Source organism: Centroberyx gerrardi, chromosome 2, assembly GCF_048128805.1.
Source record: "Centroberyx gerrardi isolate f3 chromosome 2, fCenGer3.hap1.cur.20231027, whole genome shotgun sequence".
Lineage (NCBI taxonomy): Eukaryota > Metazoa > Chordata > Actinopteri > Beryciformes > Berycidae > Centroberyx > Centroberyx gerrardi.
Genome location: NC_135998.1, coordinates 17,070,168 through 17,089,559, shown reverse-complemented (window position 1 = coordinate 17,089,559; position 19,392 = coordinate 17,070,168). Strand labels below are relative to the sequence as shown.

At 43.1% G+C, this 19,392-nt stretch overlaps 1 protein-coding gene across 3 annotated transcripts; it reads left to right on the top strand.

Annotated features, from left to right (window-relative positions):
- The first annotated feature begins 4,943 nt into the window (after positions 1-4,943).
- On the top strand, positions 4,944-14,423 carry pax8 (paired box 8). 3 transcript variants are annotated; one of them, XM_071905960.2, is made up of 12 exons: positions 4,944-4,965; positions 7,934-8,099; positions 8,468-8,665; positions 9,369-9,445; positions 9,710-9,835; positions 9,960-10,135; positions 10,186-10,188; positions 11,091-11,211; positions 11,491-11,721; positions 12,067-12,168; positions 13,431-13,517; positions 14,353-14,423. In XM_071905960.2, exons 1-12 carry the CDS (start codon positions 4,944-4,946, stop codon positions 14,421-14,423), a joined length of 1,380 nt encoding a protein of 459 aa, XP_071762061.1. The 3 variants fall into 3 exon arrangements, with proteins under 3 accessions (XP_071762061.1, XP_071762060.1, XP_071762059.1); XM_071905959.2 differs by lacking the exon at positions 10,186-10,188 and having other exon boundaries at positions 11,091-11,225; positions 11,493-11,721; XM_071905958.2 differs by lacking the exons at positions 4,944-4,965; positions 10,186-10,188 and adding an exon at positions 7,117-7,186 and having other exon boundaries at positions 11,091-11,225; positions 11,493-11,721.
- Positions 14,424-19,392: the final 4,969 nt, after the last annotated feature.

The window sequence follows — 19,392 nt, the reverse complement described above, 5'->3', positions numbered from 1 at the left end:
TATGAGAAAATAGGCAGGACCGCTTGGACTGTGCAGGACAATGAGGTCCAACAATGACTCTGGTCAAAGTGGCTTTACTCGTAAGTGAGGAATTAGTGAAAAGTAGTGAGGGCTACTGGTGGAGGAATACGCCATTAGCCTATAAGATTACCTCCAGCTTCAGACGCTTGACTGTAACTACAGCGGGACAGGACACACTGCTGTAGCTGGAAAATTCACGTAACTGTCTGAGCTTCACTGCAGCAACAACAATCATTTGGAGATAAGAAATATTGAAGTGGAGAATATTCACCATGGATCACTATCACCTGAATGTCAGATGTCATAGCATAGTTATTATAAGCTTTTTTTTAGCTAGGCTATTAAGTACTGCAAATATGTCACAATAGCCTATTTTATAAGCTATAGGCCTATTGGCTATTAACGAGCCACTAAAACAAAAATGCATCAGTTTAACAAACTAGGCTGGCCAAGCCCCAGACTGAAACATTTGGCCTATTTTGAACCTTTGGTTGTCTACTTTTTTTCCTTCTCGTTCTACTTGCGCAAAAATGTTTCTCGCCAGTTTAGAAAGTGATTTCAATAAAAGTTGTGAAATGCGGGTCAGTAGGCTAATTCACCTTCCAATTCAAATTGCGGGTCTGTCCCTCAATAAGGTAGGCAACACCTGTCAGGGAGAAACTGTGACGGATCGCAACAAATCAAGCACTAAATTGCGTGTGAAAACGGCGCGCTCCAAATGAACCGACCCTCGGCCCGTCGGAAACGGTGTCACAACTTGTACACAATCTAATCAAAGTGGAGCTGTCGCTGGAGGTGAATGGAAACAAGCCATCTCCTTGACAAGTGTTTCCATACAGTCGGTGGGTGCAATGCCATCAAAACACAGGATCAGTCATCCATGTGGTTTTTGGGGGGGAAGATGGGTGACACCCTCTTTTGCAGGAAGCCACGCCTCGCCCTTCATTTCCCTGCGTCCTCCTCCGGCTGCTCGGCCAATGGCTGCAGCGCACGGCCCGCTCCGCAGCCTCAGTTGGATAAAACCTGGCTCGGTATTGGCAGCGGGTACTATACATCTCCTCCTGCCTGTGCCGAAACAACACCAGCCCAGCCTCATCACACACAGCCTGGACACAGACGACATTATCCCCAGTAGTGCTCCTTCCCTTTGGATAATATCAGAATATATCAGCCTGGGACGTTTTCCTTCATCATTAAAAGGTAGGCCCGATTCATTCCGCTCATGTTTGTAAGATAGCCTCCGATTTGAACGGGAAGCGTGAAGCCTGGCTGCTGGCAAATGCGAGCGACTGTTCCGAAATCTGAAATTGAATCTACTCGCGGGATAGCATTTAGCGAAACTGGCAAATATCTTGAGCATTACTGATCCACAATCCTTTCATCATAGCGAAGTGCAAAATGTGAGAGCAGAGGGTGGTCCTAAATGATCGACAGCCACTCTGCAGGGGCCACGAGACAGTATAGACTTAATACAACTTGTTGTTTTGCTTTGGTAATCTACTGAAAGGTGGGATTTGAATAAGACTAGTTAATTGTAATAACCAGGATGGTATAAAGGCCCAGATTTCATTTCCAGATGAAGGAAAAGTTTTTTGAAGAACAAGAATAATCATCCAGAATCTCCTTCTTGACTATAAAATGCTGCACGTCATATAGTCTGAACTAACATTGATTAATAAGTTATGTTGAATTTGCATGAGTGAATCGGAGGGTACAGATAAATAATAAGGATGGACTATTTTAATTTCCATAGCTTACTATAGCTTTCCGTGCAGTGCAACACAAGAAAGAAAATGAACGCGAGGTGCTTGGGCCCGCGGTTTCATGGAGAAGTTTGTAGGCCACAGTCTTTCTGTTAAATGTTTCTAAACATCTTTACCAATCTTCTTTATCTGCCTTTCTGTGATTACACTCTGTGAAATAACATTGATTAGAGACAAACCGATATACAAAGAGATATAGATAATCCAGAACTGATTTACAGTCTCACTAAAAGGTTATCACCATGTCTAAACCTTTTCTCATCCCTTTTGCATAGACACTGTGCGAGTGTCCAGTAGCCTATAACTGTATCAATACATTATCAATATTATAGAACAGCATTTATTAGCCTACATGCACATTTAGAATAAAACAGAACTAAGACGAAACAGAATAGCTAAATAGTTCAAGCAACCTGAGCAGGAACCTGAAATTACAAAAGCCACCTACAAAAAGAAACTGTAAGACTGTAAATGTGAAAGTTGCTTGTTTATATTCAAAGTTAACGAGTGAAATCCTCATTAAAGAATCTCAGTCTGTAGACAGGAATGGTGCTGTGTGTCTGCAGCTATCCTGAGGCTCACTGCTGACCAAGAACTGTAAAGGTCTAAATCCTGCATTAATAAATAAAATAAAAAATCCTGGTAATCAAAAATATTTTCATTATAACCCGTAAAGAAGGTACAATTAATAAGCATTAATAACAGGTACAATTAATAATAGTTATAATACTACTACAGTAAAACCTCTCCCTTCTTCGGAGGTGAGACACACACACACTAAACATTATCATAAAAAAAAATAGCCTACAGACTAAAATGATGTAGTTATGTAGGCATTGTTTTCAAGTAAGTCTCCTAAAATCAGACGACAAAGGAATTTCCAACATTACTGATTTGTTCCAAATTAGTTGGAAATCTATAATACTTTAGATTATATGCTACACATTTTGGGGGTTGCAACCACAATCATTCTATCTCACACTTAAAGATAAAGAATTTTACATTTTTTTGCGCACTATGGCTGTTTTCATTTATGTAGGTTATATAAGCAGTGATTTAGAAGTCTCTTAAAAGTTTGAACTTTCAACATTTAGGCGTTAGCAGAACTTTGCAACAATTTGCAATTGCAAACTGACCGTCATGATATGAAAAAAAAATCGCATTAAAGAGTTCAAATCACATCTGAGGTTACAACTTTAAATAACTTCCCACCTTTTCAAATGTACTCGTGTTGGAAAATGAAACAGTGTCAATTAAGTGAATTCAAACACTTTATGTTAATTTACAAAAGTCAGTTTAAAGTTAATAAAGTTGGCAATGCACAGGGTGCTTTATTATTTAAATTTCCTCACTCTCTGAATTATTTGGCAACACAGAATCTGAACAGTTTAATTCTCATTAGCTGTATCTGAACCAGACCTAAGTCTGTGAAAGGTGAGCTGGGGTCAACCCACCAAAACTGCACCTAGTGCACTTATCTTGTTAAAGCATCTTGTCTGCAGTCATCTAATGCTGCGACAGGACAGGATTAAATTCTTTTTAAAGTAAAGTCCACTAATTATTTGGTTAAGTCTAAAGTGCCATCTAGCAGTAAATTTAGTCACATCAACAAGTTCAACAACGAAACCTGACATGTTTTAGAAAAGACAGTTTGCAGTTTAACAAAACAGTTCCAGAAAGAAAAGTAGCTGAAGTAGCGATAATATCCTTAACACGCGTGTTTTCCACCTTGGGGCCTGTCAGTCAGACTTCAGTAATTACTCTGATGCTGGCACTATATAGAAAAGTAGCCTATATGTTTTTCTATGTTATTTCTCTTTATTTCTCTTATTTTCTTTATTCTGGACTGAAAAGCTCTTGCTGGTAGTGTGGGCCTCATGCAGCTGACAGCAGTGAAACATTTCATCCCAGAGAGTGAAGAGGTGTGCAGGGCAGAGCAGCTGGAGCCTGTCAACAAGGCATATACATATGGGCAACTGACAATTACCACATTTACTGTCACTTGGCGTGTTTTATTTAAGAGTTAACATCCTTATTATTTGTCATATGTCTAAAGTCCATCACAGTTTTTCTAATGTGTAATCTATTCAACAAATGTAATGTAGGCTATAGCTGGCAGTGACTTGATATCTTTATTCTGACAATGACGGTTTCTTTAAAAATAGATCCTCTATTCCTCTCCGTAGTGCCTTGAACTGACGTTGGTTGCTCTCATGAAGGATATTTGATATCTAGCCTACATTTAGCTTGTACATTTAAAGTTCCATCTTATCTTAACTGCACTACAGGTGAATCAATCAGTAATAATTAACAGTGAACAGCAAGCTCCCAGCCCAACTTCAGGCACTCTTCATCATTTACACCAAAGCTACTTCACATCATAGGACAACATTCTCCTCCATTTTCGCTGTTCAATAGCCAAAATAAATTAGACTAACCGGTTGAAAACTGGAAGATGATTAATGAGACCAGTCAGTCCTAATTAGCTGGACGGGTTTAAAATTTGCGTCGATGGAGGGGAATTTCACTGGAGAGCAAGATCATTCACACTCTGCCCTACAGACAAAAAGCAGGCCTGGACATGTCCAATAGGCTGAATAACGTTAATTATTAAATTGTAGTTGGCTATTTTTACTCCAGCAAATCACACATGGGCAGTATTTGCATGTAGTCGCCCGTGCAGTTTCACAGAGGAGCATGCAGGACCCAGTTTTACTGTTAATGTCCCAGAACATCTTCATCAGTCTGTCCCGCCGCGGCCTCCCGGTGACTGCTGCCTGTCACATAGCAGCGGCTATAAGGGCAAAACGACACTCAGAGACAAATCAGTGCCATCACGAGGTTATCATCCTCATCATATATCTCAGATTCATCACTGCATCTCTCAGTGGAGCGGCATGGAGACTCTCTCAGACTCTCTCTCTCTCTCTCTCTCCATGCCGCACGGCTCAGACGCTCCACATGCAGTATGACAGCCAACCGCTCTCATATCAACATTGTAATCATAATGTAACTCTTGCAGCGTTTAACCGGCGGTGCACTCAGGAACACACTCATGCCAGACGAGGCAGGACGTGGAGTAAAAACACTTTAACTGGGGACAGCGTGGAGGACCCGCGTACATTTGGCCGGCAGACCCAGGACCAAAACCTCAGGGAAATGTCCAACAGTACGGGAAGAGGTAAATAAACGGGACTGTTGCTTGTCCTTTATAGACTGGAGAGAGAGAAACGTGTGCTGACTAAACAATTCATCTGTCACTGACCTTAAAATATTCAGCATTTGCCTGTGGAGGGTTAAGTAGGTTGTCTAGGCTATTTAGACTACAGGTGTTTTTTTTGAGATCTCTGCACGTTTCTCGCCCCTACTCAAATGTAACTAGACGAGCCAGGATTATGATCTGCCTTAATACTAAACGTTTGAGCCAAATACTAAAACACAGGTGTGTAACGTTGGGAAGCTTTACCTGTAGTGTGGGAAGTGCAATGCAGTGTGGCGCGTCTCGTCTGTAATTTCTGAAGGAGGAGTTGTTTTTCCCCTCTTGTGCAGGATATCGGGGAAGTTAATTGGACGGCACTTCAGGCTGTCAGATATAAATTTGGAGCGATCCTTGGTCACTGCCGCTTCAGTCGGGTCAATGATGGAGCGGCAGGGGGCTGAGCGGTTTGGCTTGTTTATGTTTCAGATGGTCATGAATTATGACTCCCTCACTTCGCCTCTGCTCCGTCATTTGTTTTTGTTTTTGTTTTTTTTTTTTGTATGTTGGCTGCTCACTGGACGCCTTAGTTAAAACTGGCTTTTAGATAGATAGCCTCTCACTTTACAAGAAACTACGTGGTGGCCTTTGGCCTAGGCTACATATTATTCGAGTTCAAATTCACTTCTAGGCACATTTAGAATAGTTAAATAACGGTTACTTAAGTAATAGTTTCTTAAATGATGTCAAAAGATACGAATTATTGACGGACTGATAGCCTAATTTCATATGGATTACTACTCCTGCCTATAATTTTCTCAATGCCTATTATAGACAAAAACCAAAGGAGATTGATCTTCTTTTTGAACTTAACTCTGTTGAGACACGATGTTCTTTAATTTAGTAAGTGCTTTGGTCTGTTGAATTGGTAATGCTGCCAAAGTAAAATGGACTATTTTACTGAACTATGAAATCTTTTTTTAATATTTGGAGAAAATAGAATCTCACAGATGAATAGAAATTTTGGGCCTTCTCTGATATAAATAGCCTATATCTATCTATCTATCTATATATATATATATGGTGTGTGTGTGTGTGTGTGTGTGTGTGTGTGTTTGTCGCGTAGTGCATTAAAGCGTTGCTTTTCTGTGTGCGCGTGTGCGTGTGCGTGTTCATCCCCCTGGGGTTGCTCCGCTTTAATATCCTGCAGGTTGATGAAGCTTGGCGGGGAGATTTTTTTACACACTCCGCTGGCAGCGTTAATAGCGGCTCCCCTCCCCGGCCCCGTCCGGCCGCCGTTTGATGTGGAAATGAAAGCTGGGAAAGGGCTGAGAAAAGAGACTCAATGGGTTAAATTAAAAGCAGTAGTATTCTTGCAGAGTCACTGGTGCAGCCCGGAGAAAAGACAGCGGAGCCTCCTGACAAAATGCAGTGACCCCCCTCCCAGTTGGAGGCTATGTCCAAAATGTTTACGTCGGTTTTTGATTGTGTTAGTATAATTAAAGGCCTATTGCAGGAACCGACTGTGAGAGATCTGACAGGACTTGATTTAGGTTAATGTCTAAATAGCTTCTCCGCTTCCAATGTGCAAAAATCGAGAAGTAGGCCTACTACAGTGTATAGGCCTATAATTTAAAAAAAACAGCCTCTTTCGTCAGTTCAGACTTGTTGAGAGAGCGAAACAGACCCATTTGCCAAATGACATGTTCACTATAGGCCTACTTTCTGAGAAGAAGATCATGTTAGTCACACCTTCAGTTTCACTGCAGCCCACTGTGCCACATTTATAACTGTGCAAACTTTCTTTTAGAGCGAGAATAAGCCTGTAGGAATACCACAATAATTAGCCTCTGTCCTTTATAAGCCAACAAAAACATAATTTATCAAATCACTAATTAAAAATATATTTTTTTGGTGTTTAAGCAAAGCCATATAGGCGCATGGTAAACCGATAGCAGGCCCTTTCTACCGACCACTCAAATGCCGAATATTTGTGAAATCCGAATCATTTCTATAATATTCGAATGCATTGAAAAGTCCAGGCCCAAATAAAAAAAAAAGTATGAAAGTTTTAACTATGCGAGGAATGACTGCCTTCTGTGTCCCATAGGAAACCAGGAAGGAGTGATGTACTAAATGTGGAAGATTTACGCTGAGCTGTCTAGACCAGACGCTGTCAAAACTCTAGCTAGATCCAACTTAATTGGTCAGTTCCCCTTTATCTCTCTTTAAAAATATATATACAGTATCTACACTGAAATATGCATGTGACAGTCAGTCGTTTCTGTTTCCTATACAACCTGCCAGCCTGGTCATTGCAGTCAAGGCCTATTTCTCAACGTGTTTCAATTATCCTTCTGCTGTGTCTTGAGGTTTTTCTTAAATATTATAGAGGTCAGGAAAAATACACAACATAACCTTCAGGCAATTACAGTATTAGAGATAAATGTTGCAGATATTCAGGCAGCCTACATACTTTTAGGGAAAATAAAACAGATAGCCTCAATACACTCACACTGATCCAGTAATGTCTTTTCTTTTTGTTTGTTTTTGCAAGGAGGAAAAATGTTTTAGGCTACTATATGTAACACTCTGTATCATTTTCCAAAGTTATTTGCTAGTTCCCCTTTTATTATCAATTATATTTTATTGTGTTAAATTATTTTGTCATATGTCAGTTAGCAACTAAGATATATGTTTTACATGGACAAAAATTATGTGTTTGTGAGTGTGTGTCCACACATCTGCGAATGTGTTGTGTGTGTGTATCTGTGTGTATAATCTGTGTGTGCATGCTTACCCACTGCCAATGTGTGCATGTGTGTATGTGTGTGTATGTGTGTGTAGCCTGTGTGTGTGTGTGTACTGTATATTGGTGGTGCGGTGAGGCTGGTATGGCATGGGGCTCCGGTTCCATGACATTTATGTGTGTTCATCCCCCCTCCTCCCCCAGGTCATGGGGGTCTTAACCAACTAGGTGGAATGTTTGTTAATGGCCGTCCACTCCCGGAGGTGATCCGGCAGCGCATCGTGGACATGGCCCACCAGGGGGTCCGGCCCTGTGACATCTCCCGGCAGCTCCGCGTCAGCCACGGCTGCGTCAGCAAGATCCTGGGACGGTAAGCGCACCCACAAGCTCCTTTCACAACTTCCTCTTACTGTTAATGAACTTCCAGCACTTTATTTGAACTCTGAAGGCCTGTTTACTTATCAGGAACTCTTTGATGACGCAGTGTAGGGCCTTTGTCTGATGACCGTTGACTGTATTCACTGTATTCAAGGTGCCGGCAACGCATATGAACCTTGTCGAAACCCTCATTGGATATTAGGATACTTGATCTTAGTCTGAGACACCAAACCCACTTGGCTAGTTCCCTCAAATCAACAACACACAATCATACTTTCTCTTATCACAATAAAACAAATCAGGCAACTCCTCCCTCGTTGGCGATCACGTCACACCTTCCCTCCCCTCTTCTGTCCCCAGCTACTACGAGACGGGCAGCATCAAGCCTGGTGTGATCGGGGGCTCCAAGCCCAAGGTGGCCACCCCGAAGGTGGTGGAGAAGATAGCAGAGTACAAGAGGCAGAACCCCACCATGTTCGCCTGGGAAATCAGGGACCGGCTGCTGGCAGAGGGAGTCTGCGACAGCGACACCGTCCCCAGTGTCAGCTCCATCAACAGGTAACAAAAAGTGGCTGTCGCTTTGGAGTTTGTGTGTTTTTTTTTTAATACAGAATAAAGGGATGTAGTTGGTGATAGGTTGGGAACTGGATTTCAGCATCATTAATAACAAGCATATTATATTTATGTAACTAAATCTCCAAGATGGTGAAGAATCCTATGAGAAGTATACATATGCCGCTGTGGTTTAGCAGTCTCAAATATTGAGTTTAATTTTCACAATGGACAAACCATTCTTTATGTAAGTTATATAAGACTTTTTGCTTATCAGTTATCCAATTTACCAACACAGATCTGATGTAATGATTCCTTGTGCTGTTTAGGGTGAGCGCTTATGTAGATATCTGGCTTTTTGGATGTTAGAGGAAAGGGGGAAGAATGAAGGAGGGTATGTCAGAGTGGTTATCAAAGCTGCACGTTCCCATCAAAACTGTTTAATTGAATTTGGCCCACAACACTCCCAGAGGGCTCAACACTAACTTCTGGTATCCCAGAACCCCCCTCTCCACACCTTCTCTCAACACTGATAGGCTCTGCTCATCTATGCTGATATTGCAGCAACACTTGGGCTTTCACTCATCCCACAGCATCTCACCTAATGATATCTGGCCTTGTTATCAATGTCAGCAGCAATAATTACATTTAAAATAATCAAGCCAAGTGCTTAATTATTATTCACACAGCCTTGTTCTCCTGGTTTCAGAATAATTCGAACCAAGGTCCAGCAGCCATTCAATCTGCCTCTGGATGGAAAAGGCCTGAGTCCAGGACACACTCTCAGTAAGTCTCTACCATTCATACACACACACACACACATACACACACACATACACACCCACCCTCCATATCACCCAGCATTATCATCTGATGATGAAGGATTAAGGTTACAGACTACGCTCAGTGTCTCATAAGATTAAGCATGTGGCTTTATGGTAACATGGTAACAATAATACTGGGATGTAATGGTAACGTTTCCACTCTCCGCTTCTCTCTCTCTCTCTCTCTCTCTCTCTCCCTCTCTCCCTCCCTCTCTCTCTCCCTCAGTCCCCAGTTCGGCAGTCACCCCTCCTGAGTCGCCCCAGTCGGACTCTCTGGGCTCCACCTACTCCATCAGTGGCTTGCTGGGGATCCCCCAGCCCAGCGCCGAGGGCAAGAGGAGCCACGATGACAGTAAGAATTAGATCAACTGAATGAGCCACGGCAGATACACACAACTTTGTTTTTTTCATTGTGGTGCAGGGAGCCAAGCCCCTCTGATATATATCTATATATCCTCCTCCTCTCCGTCTCTCAGGTGACCAGGAGAGTTGTCGGCACAGCGTGGACTCCCAGGGCAGCGGGGGCGTCCCGAGGAAGCAGATGAGAGTGGATCACTTCCCCGCAGGCGCCCAGCACTTGGACTGTGGTTTTGACCGTCACCACTACCCCCCCGACTCCTTCAGCTCAGCCTCCAGCAGCAAGACTGAGCAGGTAGGAGCTCACACAGCCCAGTGACAAGGGAAAAACATAATCCCTGCAAGGTGGTACAGGCTCCCTACATTGGTTTGTGTGAGGAAAAATAAGTATCTATCGTTTAATGCACAGTTTTTCCACACACAAGCAGTCTCCATACGGCATAAATACTTAAAAACTGCTCTAATGAGGACATAATCATTTCTGGATCTTCATTACTTGGTCTTGTTTTCTTGTTCTCTTGTAATTTCAGATTTCTTTCTCATTTAAATCTGTAAAGAAACACATAATGAGGAAACTAACATTCTCCCTTTGTTCGTTGAACTGTGTTACGCACACACACACACACACACACACACACACACACACACACACATACACACACACACACACACATTCAAATCTTTTATTTAGTTCCACGCGGAAACAGTAGCTTTCCAGAGATGTAATAATTATAATAAGGACACGGAACAACGCCTGGACCTCAACGTGGAAAAACCTAGCAACGTCACACAACAAGAAAACAAACGGCGTTAAGGGTACAAAAAACAGCGACTTTTCCATATACGCCAACTGCCAGTAATTGCTGACAGAGAACAAAACCTCGCCAACTGCTTTGCCCTGCTGGACCCCCTGTACCGAATATGAACACTAATAGCTGACAACTGTACCCAAGCTGTGAGACCGAGGCCGCAAGAGGCCGGTACTCTAAACTGTAGTCAAAAGTACAACCAACCTCCAAAACACACATTTCTTTCTTCTCTTCATTAACAGCAAGAACATCTGGTGTATTAGTTATGTGGGGAAATATGTCAGAATCACCACTGCATAGATCAAACATAGATTTTATCACAGAAGATGGAAAATAGATTGACACACACACACACACACACACACATTTGCTCCTTCTCTCACACACGCCCTCTTTACAGACAAATCCGCAAATAGCTAATCCCTGTGCATCGTCCCACAGACTTTGTACCCGCTGTCGCTCATCAATGGCAGCCTAGAGGAGGCCAAGACCAGCCTCTCAACATCCGGCTCAGCCATTGGACGGAATCTGACGGCGCACCAGGGCTACACCATGGTGGCTGGTAAGTCTCTTAATGTTAAATTGGTGCCCTCTGACCCCCACCAGAGCCCAAAGTTGAAGTGGACAGCAGCTCAACAACATGCTGACTCTTTTCCATCAGCATCTTCTGGACTGTTGCGTAACTGTGAACCGCGTCCTGAAGCCGGTCTACTGCCCATTCACTCTTCATTTTGTTTTTGACATTCAATCAGCGTTGAGTCTTTTTTTTTGTCATGTGTTTCATCAGTTAAATCCCATTTCTTTTCATTTCCTCACCTGCCCGCCCCTTCCTATTGGCCAGAGCCCCTACCGCTCTGTCTAAAACAGGAAATGTCCCCAGAAGTGACCAGCACAAGCCCCTCCCCAAGCATGGCCGCGTCCAACTTGGCCTTTGTGGAGCTGCAGGCGCTGCAGAGACCCGTTTCTGTCAGTAGTAGCTGCAACAGCTCCAACCATTTCCCCAATGCCTTCAACTCATTCTCCCATCATGCACCAGTGTATGGCCAGTTCAGCAGTCAGTCTCTCATCTCAGGTAATGGAGGCATCCATCTCACTCATTCACTAACATGCCCACATGTGGGAGTCAAGGGTTTCTGACATATATTGCAAATCACTCCACCATTCACATTTATAGCACATTCAAACTAGTGTATTTGCTTCAGATACACAGAATGTTTGCTTTAAGGAGAATTTGAGTTTCAGAGTTTCAGCTTATTTCAGCATGAGACATTCTCTTGCCTCTTGCCAATGTCTTTTCCCTCCTGCACAATTAAACCTGAAATCAGAAAATTTTATAGCTGTGACAATGTAGAATAGAAAGTTAACCTTCCATCCTGCTGGCATTGAAAATGTCTATGTGTGTGTGTGTGTGGTTTAGGGCGTGACATGGTGAGCTCCACTCTGCCAGGCTACCCGCCTCACATCCCCTCCACTGGCCAGACCAGCTACTCCTCCTCTGCCATCACTGGCATGGTAGCAGGTAAAAAGACACTTTTCAGTTTATTTTCACCCAAATACGACCCCACAGTACATCATGTTGAATGGAGAATGATGGATAAAATCAGGCAACAACAGAGCCCAAAAAGGAATGAGTAAGACCAGAAGAGGGAGAGATGAAGGGAGTGACAGAGGGAGAGAGAGGGAGAGAGAGAGAGAGAGAGAGAGGGAGAGAGGGAGAGAGGGCTGGGATAGAGGTTTGTAGATTAACAGGGAGACAGGCTGAGTTAATGAGTAGCCTTGCTAGGGTGGTGAACTGTGTGTGTGTGTGTGTGTGTGTGCGCGCGTGTGCGTGTGCACATGGGCCCAGGGGGTACAGGGAACAGGCTGGGGGTTCCGCCCTGCTGCCCACACCCCCACGCAGACACCTCTGACCACACATTGCCATGGGAACCGGGGGGCCCACGAGAGAGATGAGGGGGGGGCACGAGGGGTAGAGGGGTGGGGGGTAGGGGGGGGTTAAGGCCTGGGTATGAAGGGAGGAGAGGAGGTCTTTGTGGTGAGTGTGTGTATGTGTGTGTATGTGCATGCACACTGTGCACACCTGTGTGGGTCTCAGTGTGTGCCTCCTGCTTGAGTGTCTATGTCAGCATGCCTGCATACTGTAGGAGTGTGTGTGTGTGTGTGTGTGTGTGTGTGTGTGTGTGTGTGTGTGTGTGGTGTGATGCGCCTTTTTTATTTGAAGTCTGCCCTTCGAAGCGCGAAATGAGAGGGTCTGATTTATTATTTTTCTGGTGGGCTCGCTGTGAGGAAGCGTTGATACACAATTACTCAGTGAAAGGGGGGTTAGGACAGGGGGAGCCCAGGGATTCATTCCAGCCAACATAATTACCAATTAGATATTGGAATGTTAAAAAAAAAAAGAAAAAAGAAGAAAGAAGAGTGCCAGAAAGGCTAAAGCAGGAAGTGCGGGATGGAGGAGAGGAGAGGAGAGGAGAGGAGAGAAACTAAAAGATCCGAGGGGCCGAAGAGAGGACGAAGAGGCCGGCCGCAGGCACGCACCGCTGGGCCGGGGGATTTCACCCTCAGCCATCCACCTGCACCGCAGATTAATGGTTTACAGGCTGCACTAACTGTTGGTGAATTATGAGCTAAGACGGAGCAACAAACAACCAAACTCCAAAGACTTCCTGGACAACGGCTATGTCTTCATAACAAACGCTGTCTTTGTCGTATCGCCGTGTTTCAAGATGTGCGTCTCGGTGTTGGCTTGATGTGTGATGAAGTGTTTTGTTTGTGGTGCAGGTGCAGACTACTCCGGTCAGTCCTACACTCATTCCCCCTACACCTCCTACAGTGAAGCCTGGAGGTTCACCAACTCCAGCATACTGGGTGAGTAAGGCAGGCTGACACAGTGGCAGCAGAGGCGTGTGGCTGGTGTTTGTTCACTGCTTACACCTTATGAAGTCGACACCATGCCTCTCTATTCATTGAGCTTTTATTATTGTAGTGTGACCTGCACAATAAAAGACAAATGGCTTAGACTGACATACCAAAATGAAGATTTTTGGGAGTATCTGCATGAACTTGAGAATTCAGAATAGTCTTTTCTACCGACCTTTCTACAAAAAGTATTGTTGTTGTGACAAGAATTTAAATGACCGAAGAAGAATACATCAGATGGACAGGGCACAAGTTAGTCAGAAGTGTGTCAGCTTCAGGGAGTTGATTTTTTTTTTTAAACTAACAGTGATGTAGTGGTAAAATTAAAAATGTGTAAACTATGAGCTCCATAATTCAAACAGCCATCAGTATTTAACAAAAAGGCTAGGCTTTTTGAAAAACTCTTATATTTAGACAAAGTGGTATAACTCTTTGTTCTTATAATGTAAACTATGAATCTACATTAGAATGATGTATATTAGCCTAAAAGGCAGCTAAGCTCCATTTCCCAAATAAAAAGGTGAGTAAACTGAGTTTAGGTTGATGTGGTCAGGATAGTAAAGTCCTGTATTCTTATTATTATTTCTTCCACATGTAGAAGTCGTGTTAGGGGGTTTAAGAGTATCAGTCCATTCACAGGACAAACAATCTAAGCTGTTCAGATTTCCAGCTCCACCATCTGCTGTCACATGGTGTAAGATGGATGAAGCAGGTCTCATCCACCATCAACACCTTCGGACCCCCCCCCAGTGACGAAGGCTCTCCTCTGTGTCTCCCCCTGCAGGTTCGCCCTATTACTACGGCTCAGCCTCCCGCACGGCTCCCCCCTCCGCTGCTGCCTACGACCACCTCTAGTCCCGGCTGCGGGGACACGCTGCTCCGACCCGGACCAAGAGACGAAGCAGGGACTCCAGAACAATGCACCAGTTGTCGCTTCCGACTATGGACCAAGGCATGACAGTCGAAATTGGATGTAGCCTATACTTGAGACTCTGGCGATGAACCAGCAACACGTTTGCATCTCCTCATGGACCCCCACACCTCCTTAACTAACATGTTATTTATTTGTCATTACTGATGCCATTGCCCAGGGAAACTCTGACTCATGCACGTTTACACATTGCTAACAGTGAACTCATCCCAGGGGCTGTTTCCAGAGACAACGCCTGAGGTCTCACACAGTGCATATTGTCAGTGTAGCTGTTCTGCTGTTCTGCCAAAGACTTTTCTTTCTGGCACATCTGCAACCTGACACTACTGGTCCAATGTGAACTGACTGGTGATATGCAACTTCTTTATATTGAACTATGCCTGCTTTTGTTTACAATGCTCTTTTTTATTTTAAATATTATTATTATTAATTCTGTCCCACCATCACAAAAACCCCTTCCTTTTCTTAATCTATGTCTGCTTGCAAATTAATTTTTGTGTCTTGTTTTCACTGTATAAATTCAGATGACAGTTTAAAAGCTTTTACTGTAGTGAGCATAGAAAATCCACTGACTGACAACTGTAGTTAAGTGTGACACATCAAATCACAGTTACAACAAAATGGCCACATACACCCCTCAAAGACAATTAATGTATCTGTCTAGCAATATGTATATATTGTAAATGATGAATTACTCATGGGGAAGTGATGCAATTTTATTCTCAGAATGACTGAGGGAGGGGGAAGGTGATTTGGCTCCTGAAAACAACAACAAGGCTTGAAAGACATTTGTTCTGCTTCAAATAAATTTAGAGTTTGTTGTCATGCTGATGTTCTGATGTTTGGTAAGAACTGTGACTATTTTTTCTTATACTGTTATTAATATTATTGCAGATGTAAATAATGAATTTCTAAAGAATTATTTTAATTAAAGCATGACAAATTTATTATTGTTTTCATTGTTGTCTTTTTTTTTAAGGATGCCTCCTAATTTAAAGGGTTTCATAAACTGAGCCATTAACTAGCCTGATAATAAACGAATAGTGTGAATTGTAATTAATTCCTATATCAATAGATGTGTGATAGGCAACATATATTTTGACATGTTAATATGAGCAGAAAAGCACGATTGATAATATGAAACATCCCACGCAAGTTGAAGTGGCTTGCTAATCTGAAATTTTGAGTATCCTTTCTTCTCTCAAATTCTCCCTAATTGTCTGAAATTTGTATTAATTTCTGCAGTTTCTGTTTCAACAAATTGCGCTATTTCCCACGTGCGTGACAGATAGGCCTACATCTTTCAAATGGCCCGGTTGGCCAGACTAAAGTGTATGTATGTTATTATTATTGTTATTATTATTATTATTATTATTATTATTATTAGACTATATTCTTGCAGTCAGCTGCGTAAACATGTAATGTTGCATATTTTGTGCAACTCAGCAATTTAAGAGGACGAAAGCAATGATCCTGAAAACACGCGCATCTGTTTAATTTCTTTTTTTATTTTCTGCATCATGTAGTTTTATTTGCAATTATTTCGCCCCTCTTTGCGGCCTCATTATTATACCGCGTTAACGAGGCCACGGTTCGGCGGTGCCACGGCCCACCTGGTCCCACCGAGCAGGGGAGCCGTGATGGATAGGCCGGGCGCTCGTGACCGACTCAGCGCCTCGGAAACCTGCAGCATGAAACCGGCTGTAGCACTGAGGCTTTACACATCAGCTGGGCTACACACTGATCACTGTGGTCTATAGGCCTACTTATGGCTATTAACTAATATAGCAGTAGGCCTAATGGTCGCAGTAATATAGTGTGTGTATTAGGCTATTATATATTTACATTATTATATAGCATATATCTTTATTGTTATATTTGTTATATCATATATAGTTTTATATGGCTACATAAATATAGCTTCACATTGTAGGCCTATATATAGCGATATAGTTACATATAGGTAAATAGCCATAGCCTATTGGATATTCAAGAAAGGTACCAAGGCAACTTTTCTTTGTGATAAAAAAATAAAAATAAAAAGCTTTTTTTCACTGGCTAGTCCATTTCGAAATTGTTAAACATCCAACATGTTTCTTTTTTGTATAAGATTTTTTTTTTTTTTTACTTTTTTAACATTTTTTGAAATGTACCCATTTACCCATGTAGACATGAAAAGAGAACAACTTTTGAGTCCAACATCACTGTGTGTGCACTTGAATTTTTGGTGAGTTTCATTCTCCATGTGGAGATTGGTTTTCGTCTCATTAGACCACTGTAACCGCCGTAGTAATTTTCAGTTAGCAAAGTTCTGTGTGGTTCATGGCCTAATTCATTACTAAAGAAACCTTCAAACCTAATCACATAATTCTTGAATCAAATGACACGAAGGCTATTGTCTGACTTCTGAGAAAATCACTTAAAGTCCTCTATATCAGTGATAGGATGCAATCAGAGCTGATGAAGATTAGTCGTGACATCTCTCTGTTTACAGTAGCACTCTCTTTCTTTCTCTCCATCCCTCCGAGCCTTCACCCCCTCACATTTCACTGTCTCACCTCTTCCCACCCCTCTTTTTCACAAACACCTTTGTATCCAGTGCCCTCTCTCGCAGCTCTACTCGCTCTACTGTATGCATTGTGTAGTTTAGCCCCGTAAACTTTAAACAATAGCTGCACTTTGCTCCATTGTAGTTCAAGTGGATTGGCCCGCTCCAGACAGCCCATCAACTGACTGGACACTCATTTTTTTCCACTTCCCTGCTCAGGCATGCAGAAACACACATCCGTATACATTCATATAAACGTATCCACAGAGGAGCTTTTAAGTTGACACGCCCTGTGTTGTGTTTTTTTAACAGAGGCAAGATGAGGCAGTCCTTTCTACACATCAAATTCAAATTCCTCAGCCAGCTGATGGCCAGCCAGAGAAATAATGGCAGCAACTGTTAAACATTAACAGTCCCACTGCCAAAAGAATAAAAAACAACAACATTATACTGCTACAAACAGCCACAACAGGAATAATTCCTTCTCTCTCTCTCTCTCTCTCTCTCTCTCTCTCTCTCTCCCTCTCCCTCTCTCTCTCGCCTCGCTCTGGGCAACTGTGGGCCTATTAGCGAGGAGGTTTTGGGCCACAGCGCTCCTAGTAATGAGCCCGACAGCACAATACAGGCACCCGGCTGGAACAGCTGAGGGGAGACAAAGCCAGCAGGATGGGGAGAGGCGCAAAGAGGACTTGGAGTTACTACATTTAACACATACACATACTAACACTGCGCCTGTGTGTGTGTGTGTGTGTGTGTGTGTGTCTGTGTGCATGGACATATATACAGGTGCGTCTGGTATGTTTTTGACCTGTGTGTAACGTGTAAGTCAAAGATGTGCGTGTATTGTTGTGTGTTTGTTTGTGTGTGTGTGGATGAGAAAAGAGTGAAAGAGAGAGGAAGTCGGTCTGTCTGTCTGTCTGTCTGTCTGTGTGTGTGTGTGTGTGTGTGTGTGTGTGTGTGCCTTTGGAAGAGGGGCATGTGTCCCATTACCATTATGGGGACAAACTCAAAGACAGAATGGGGGCCCCTGGAGAAATTGCTGCCAAAAAGGCAGTAGAGGAGTGTGTGGCAATCAGTGGAATGACGGGTCGGGGTTGTCCTACGCCAGTCATCTGGAAAGTTCTCCACTTATCTCTGGGCCCGAGACATCGGCCAACCAATTCAGCCCGGCAAATAAGTATTGTGCGGGCTGACAGAATTTGTCTGTCCAAATGAGCCTCAGAATGCTGTTGTTTTAAATTGTGAATGGCAGCGCTGCGAGGTTGCGCCGAGGCTCCCATGTCTGCCCTGGCACTTAAGCAAGTTCAGGCTTTTGTGGCCCGGGAGAAAAGCACTCAACCCAGATTGTGTGAGTGAACACAGCACCTTGTTCATTAATTGTTTTGGAAGAGGCATGGGTGATTATTTTGAACCCTGTTTGGTCTTTTTACATAAAGCCGTCCCCTTTTTCTGCCACAACATTTTCACAGCGATCCTGTACAATGGAGTCCATGTCGTTACGAGCCTGTCGTTCTCCCCATGAGCTTTGAGTCTGATTAAACGTTCTTATGTGAGACGCTCCGCTGCGGTCGCAAACGCCTGGGAACACTTGAGTGGACTTCAGAATGACAACACCTTCCTCAAATTTCAAGAAGCTATCTTAATCTCCCCACCTTTAACCATAATGGACCTGAAACAAATGTGCCAGTCAAACAGAGCAAAGTGGTCAAACAGAGAGTGTTTCTGTGTAGAAACAGGGGGGAACACAGGTGCCTGTGTCGGCCGGCCTATTAAACAACACACAGGCCCTGGAGGCAGGAAGCCACTATTGACTGGGAGACATCAAGAAAAACGCACCTTTCAAAGCACACAACTTCCGGACATACACACACACACACACACACACACACACACACACACCACTATATACACCAACATGGATAAAATCTGCCTGGTATCAGGTACTGCCCTGAGGGAGAGGGTTGACCTCTAGAGGCCGGTGACAGAGGGAGTCAAACTCACAGCTGACAAACAGGTCATTCACCATCAAATAAACTGTTTCTATAATACTGTTTTATCCCTGAGTTACATACTGTAGACTGAAGATTACTGATTACTGACAGAATACATACAGTTAGATTAACAACTGGACATTTGGATTGGAGTTAAAACTCTGATTCCAATGGCAGTTCAAAGCGCGGTTTAAGATTAAAAAGATAAGATGAAAGAGATTACTTCACAAACATTCTTGCTATGCTCGGCCTGAAAGACCATTGCATTGCATTAACCCATGGTGCGCTGCCTTTACGGTCTGGTCCAGTATCATTATGTTTGTCTATAAGTCCTGCATCTTAAAAGCCACAGCG

Coding starts and splice junctions, on each gene's coding strand:
- pax8 (XM_071905958.2), top strand. CDS start 7,117: ATGTGGAAGATTTACGCTGAGCTGTCTAGACCAGACGCTGTCAAAACT. Junction 10,136..11,090: donor CCAGCAGCAAGACTGAGCAG/GTAGGAGCTCAC, acceptor ATCGTCCCACAG/ACTTTGTACCCGCTGTCGCT. Junction 11,226..11,492: donor TGGCTGGTAAGTCTCTTAAT/GTTAAATTGGTG, acceptor TATTGGCCAGAG/CCCCTACCGCTCTGTCTAAA.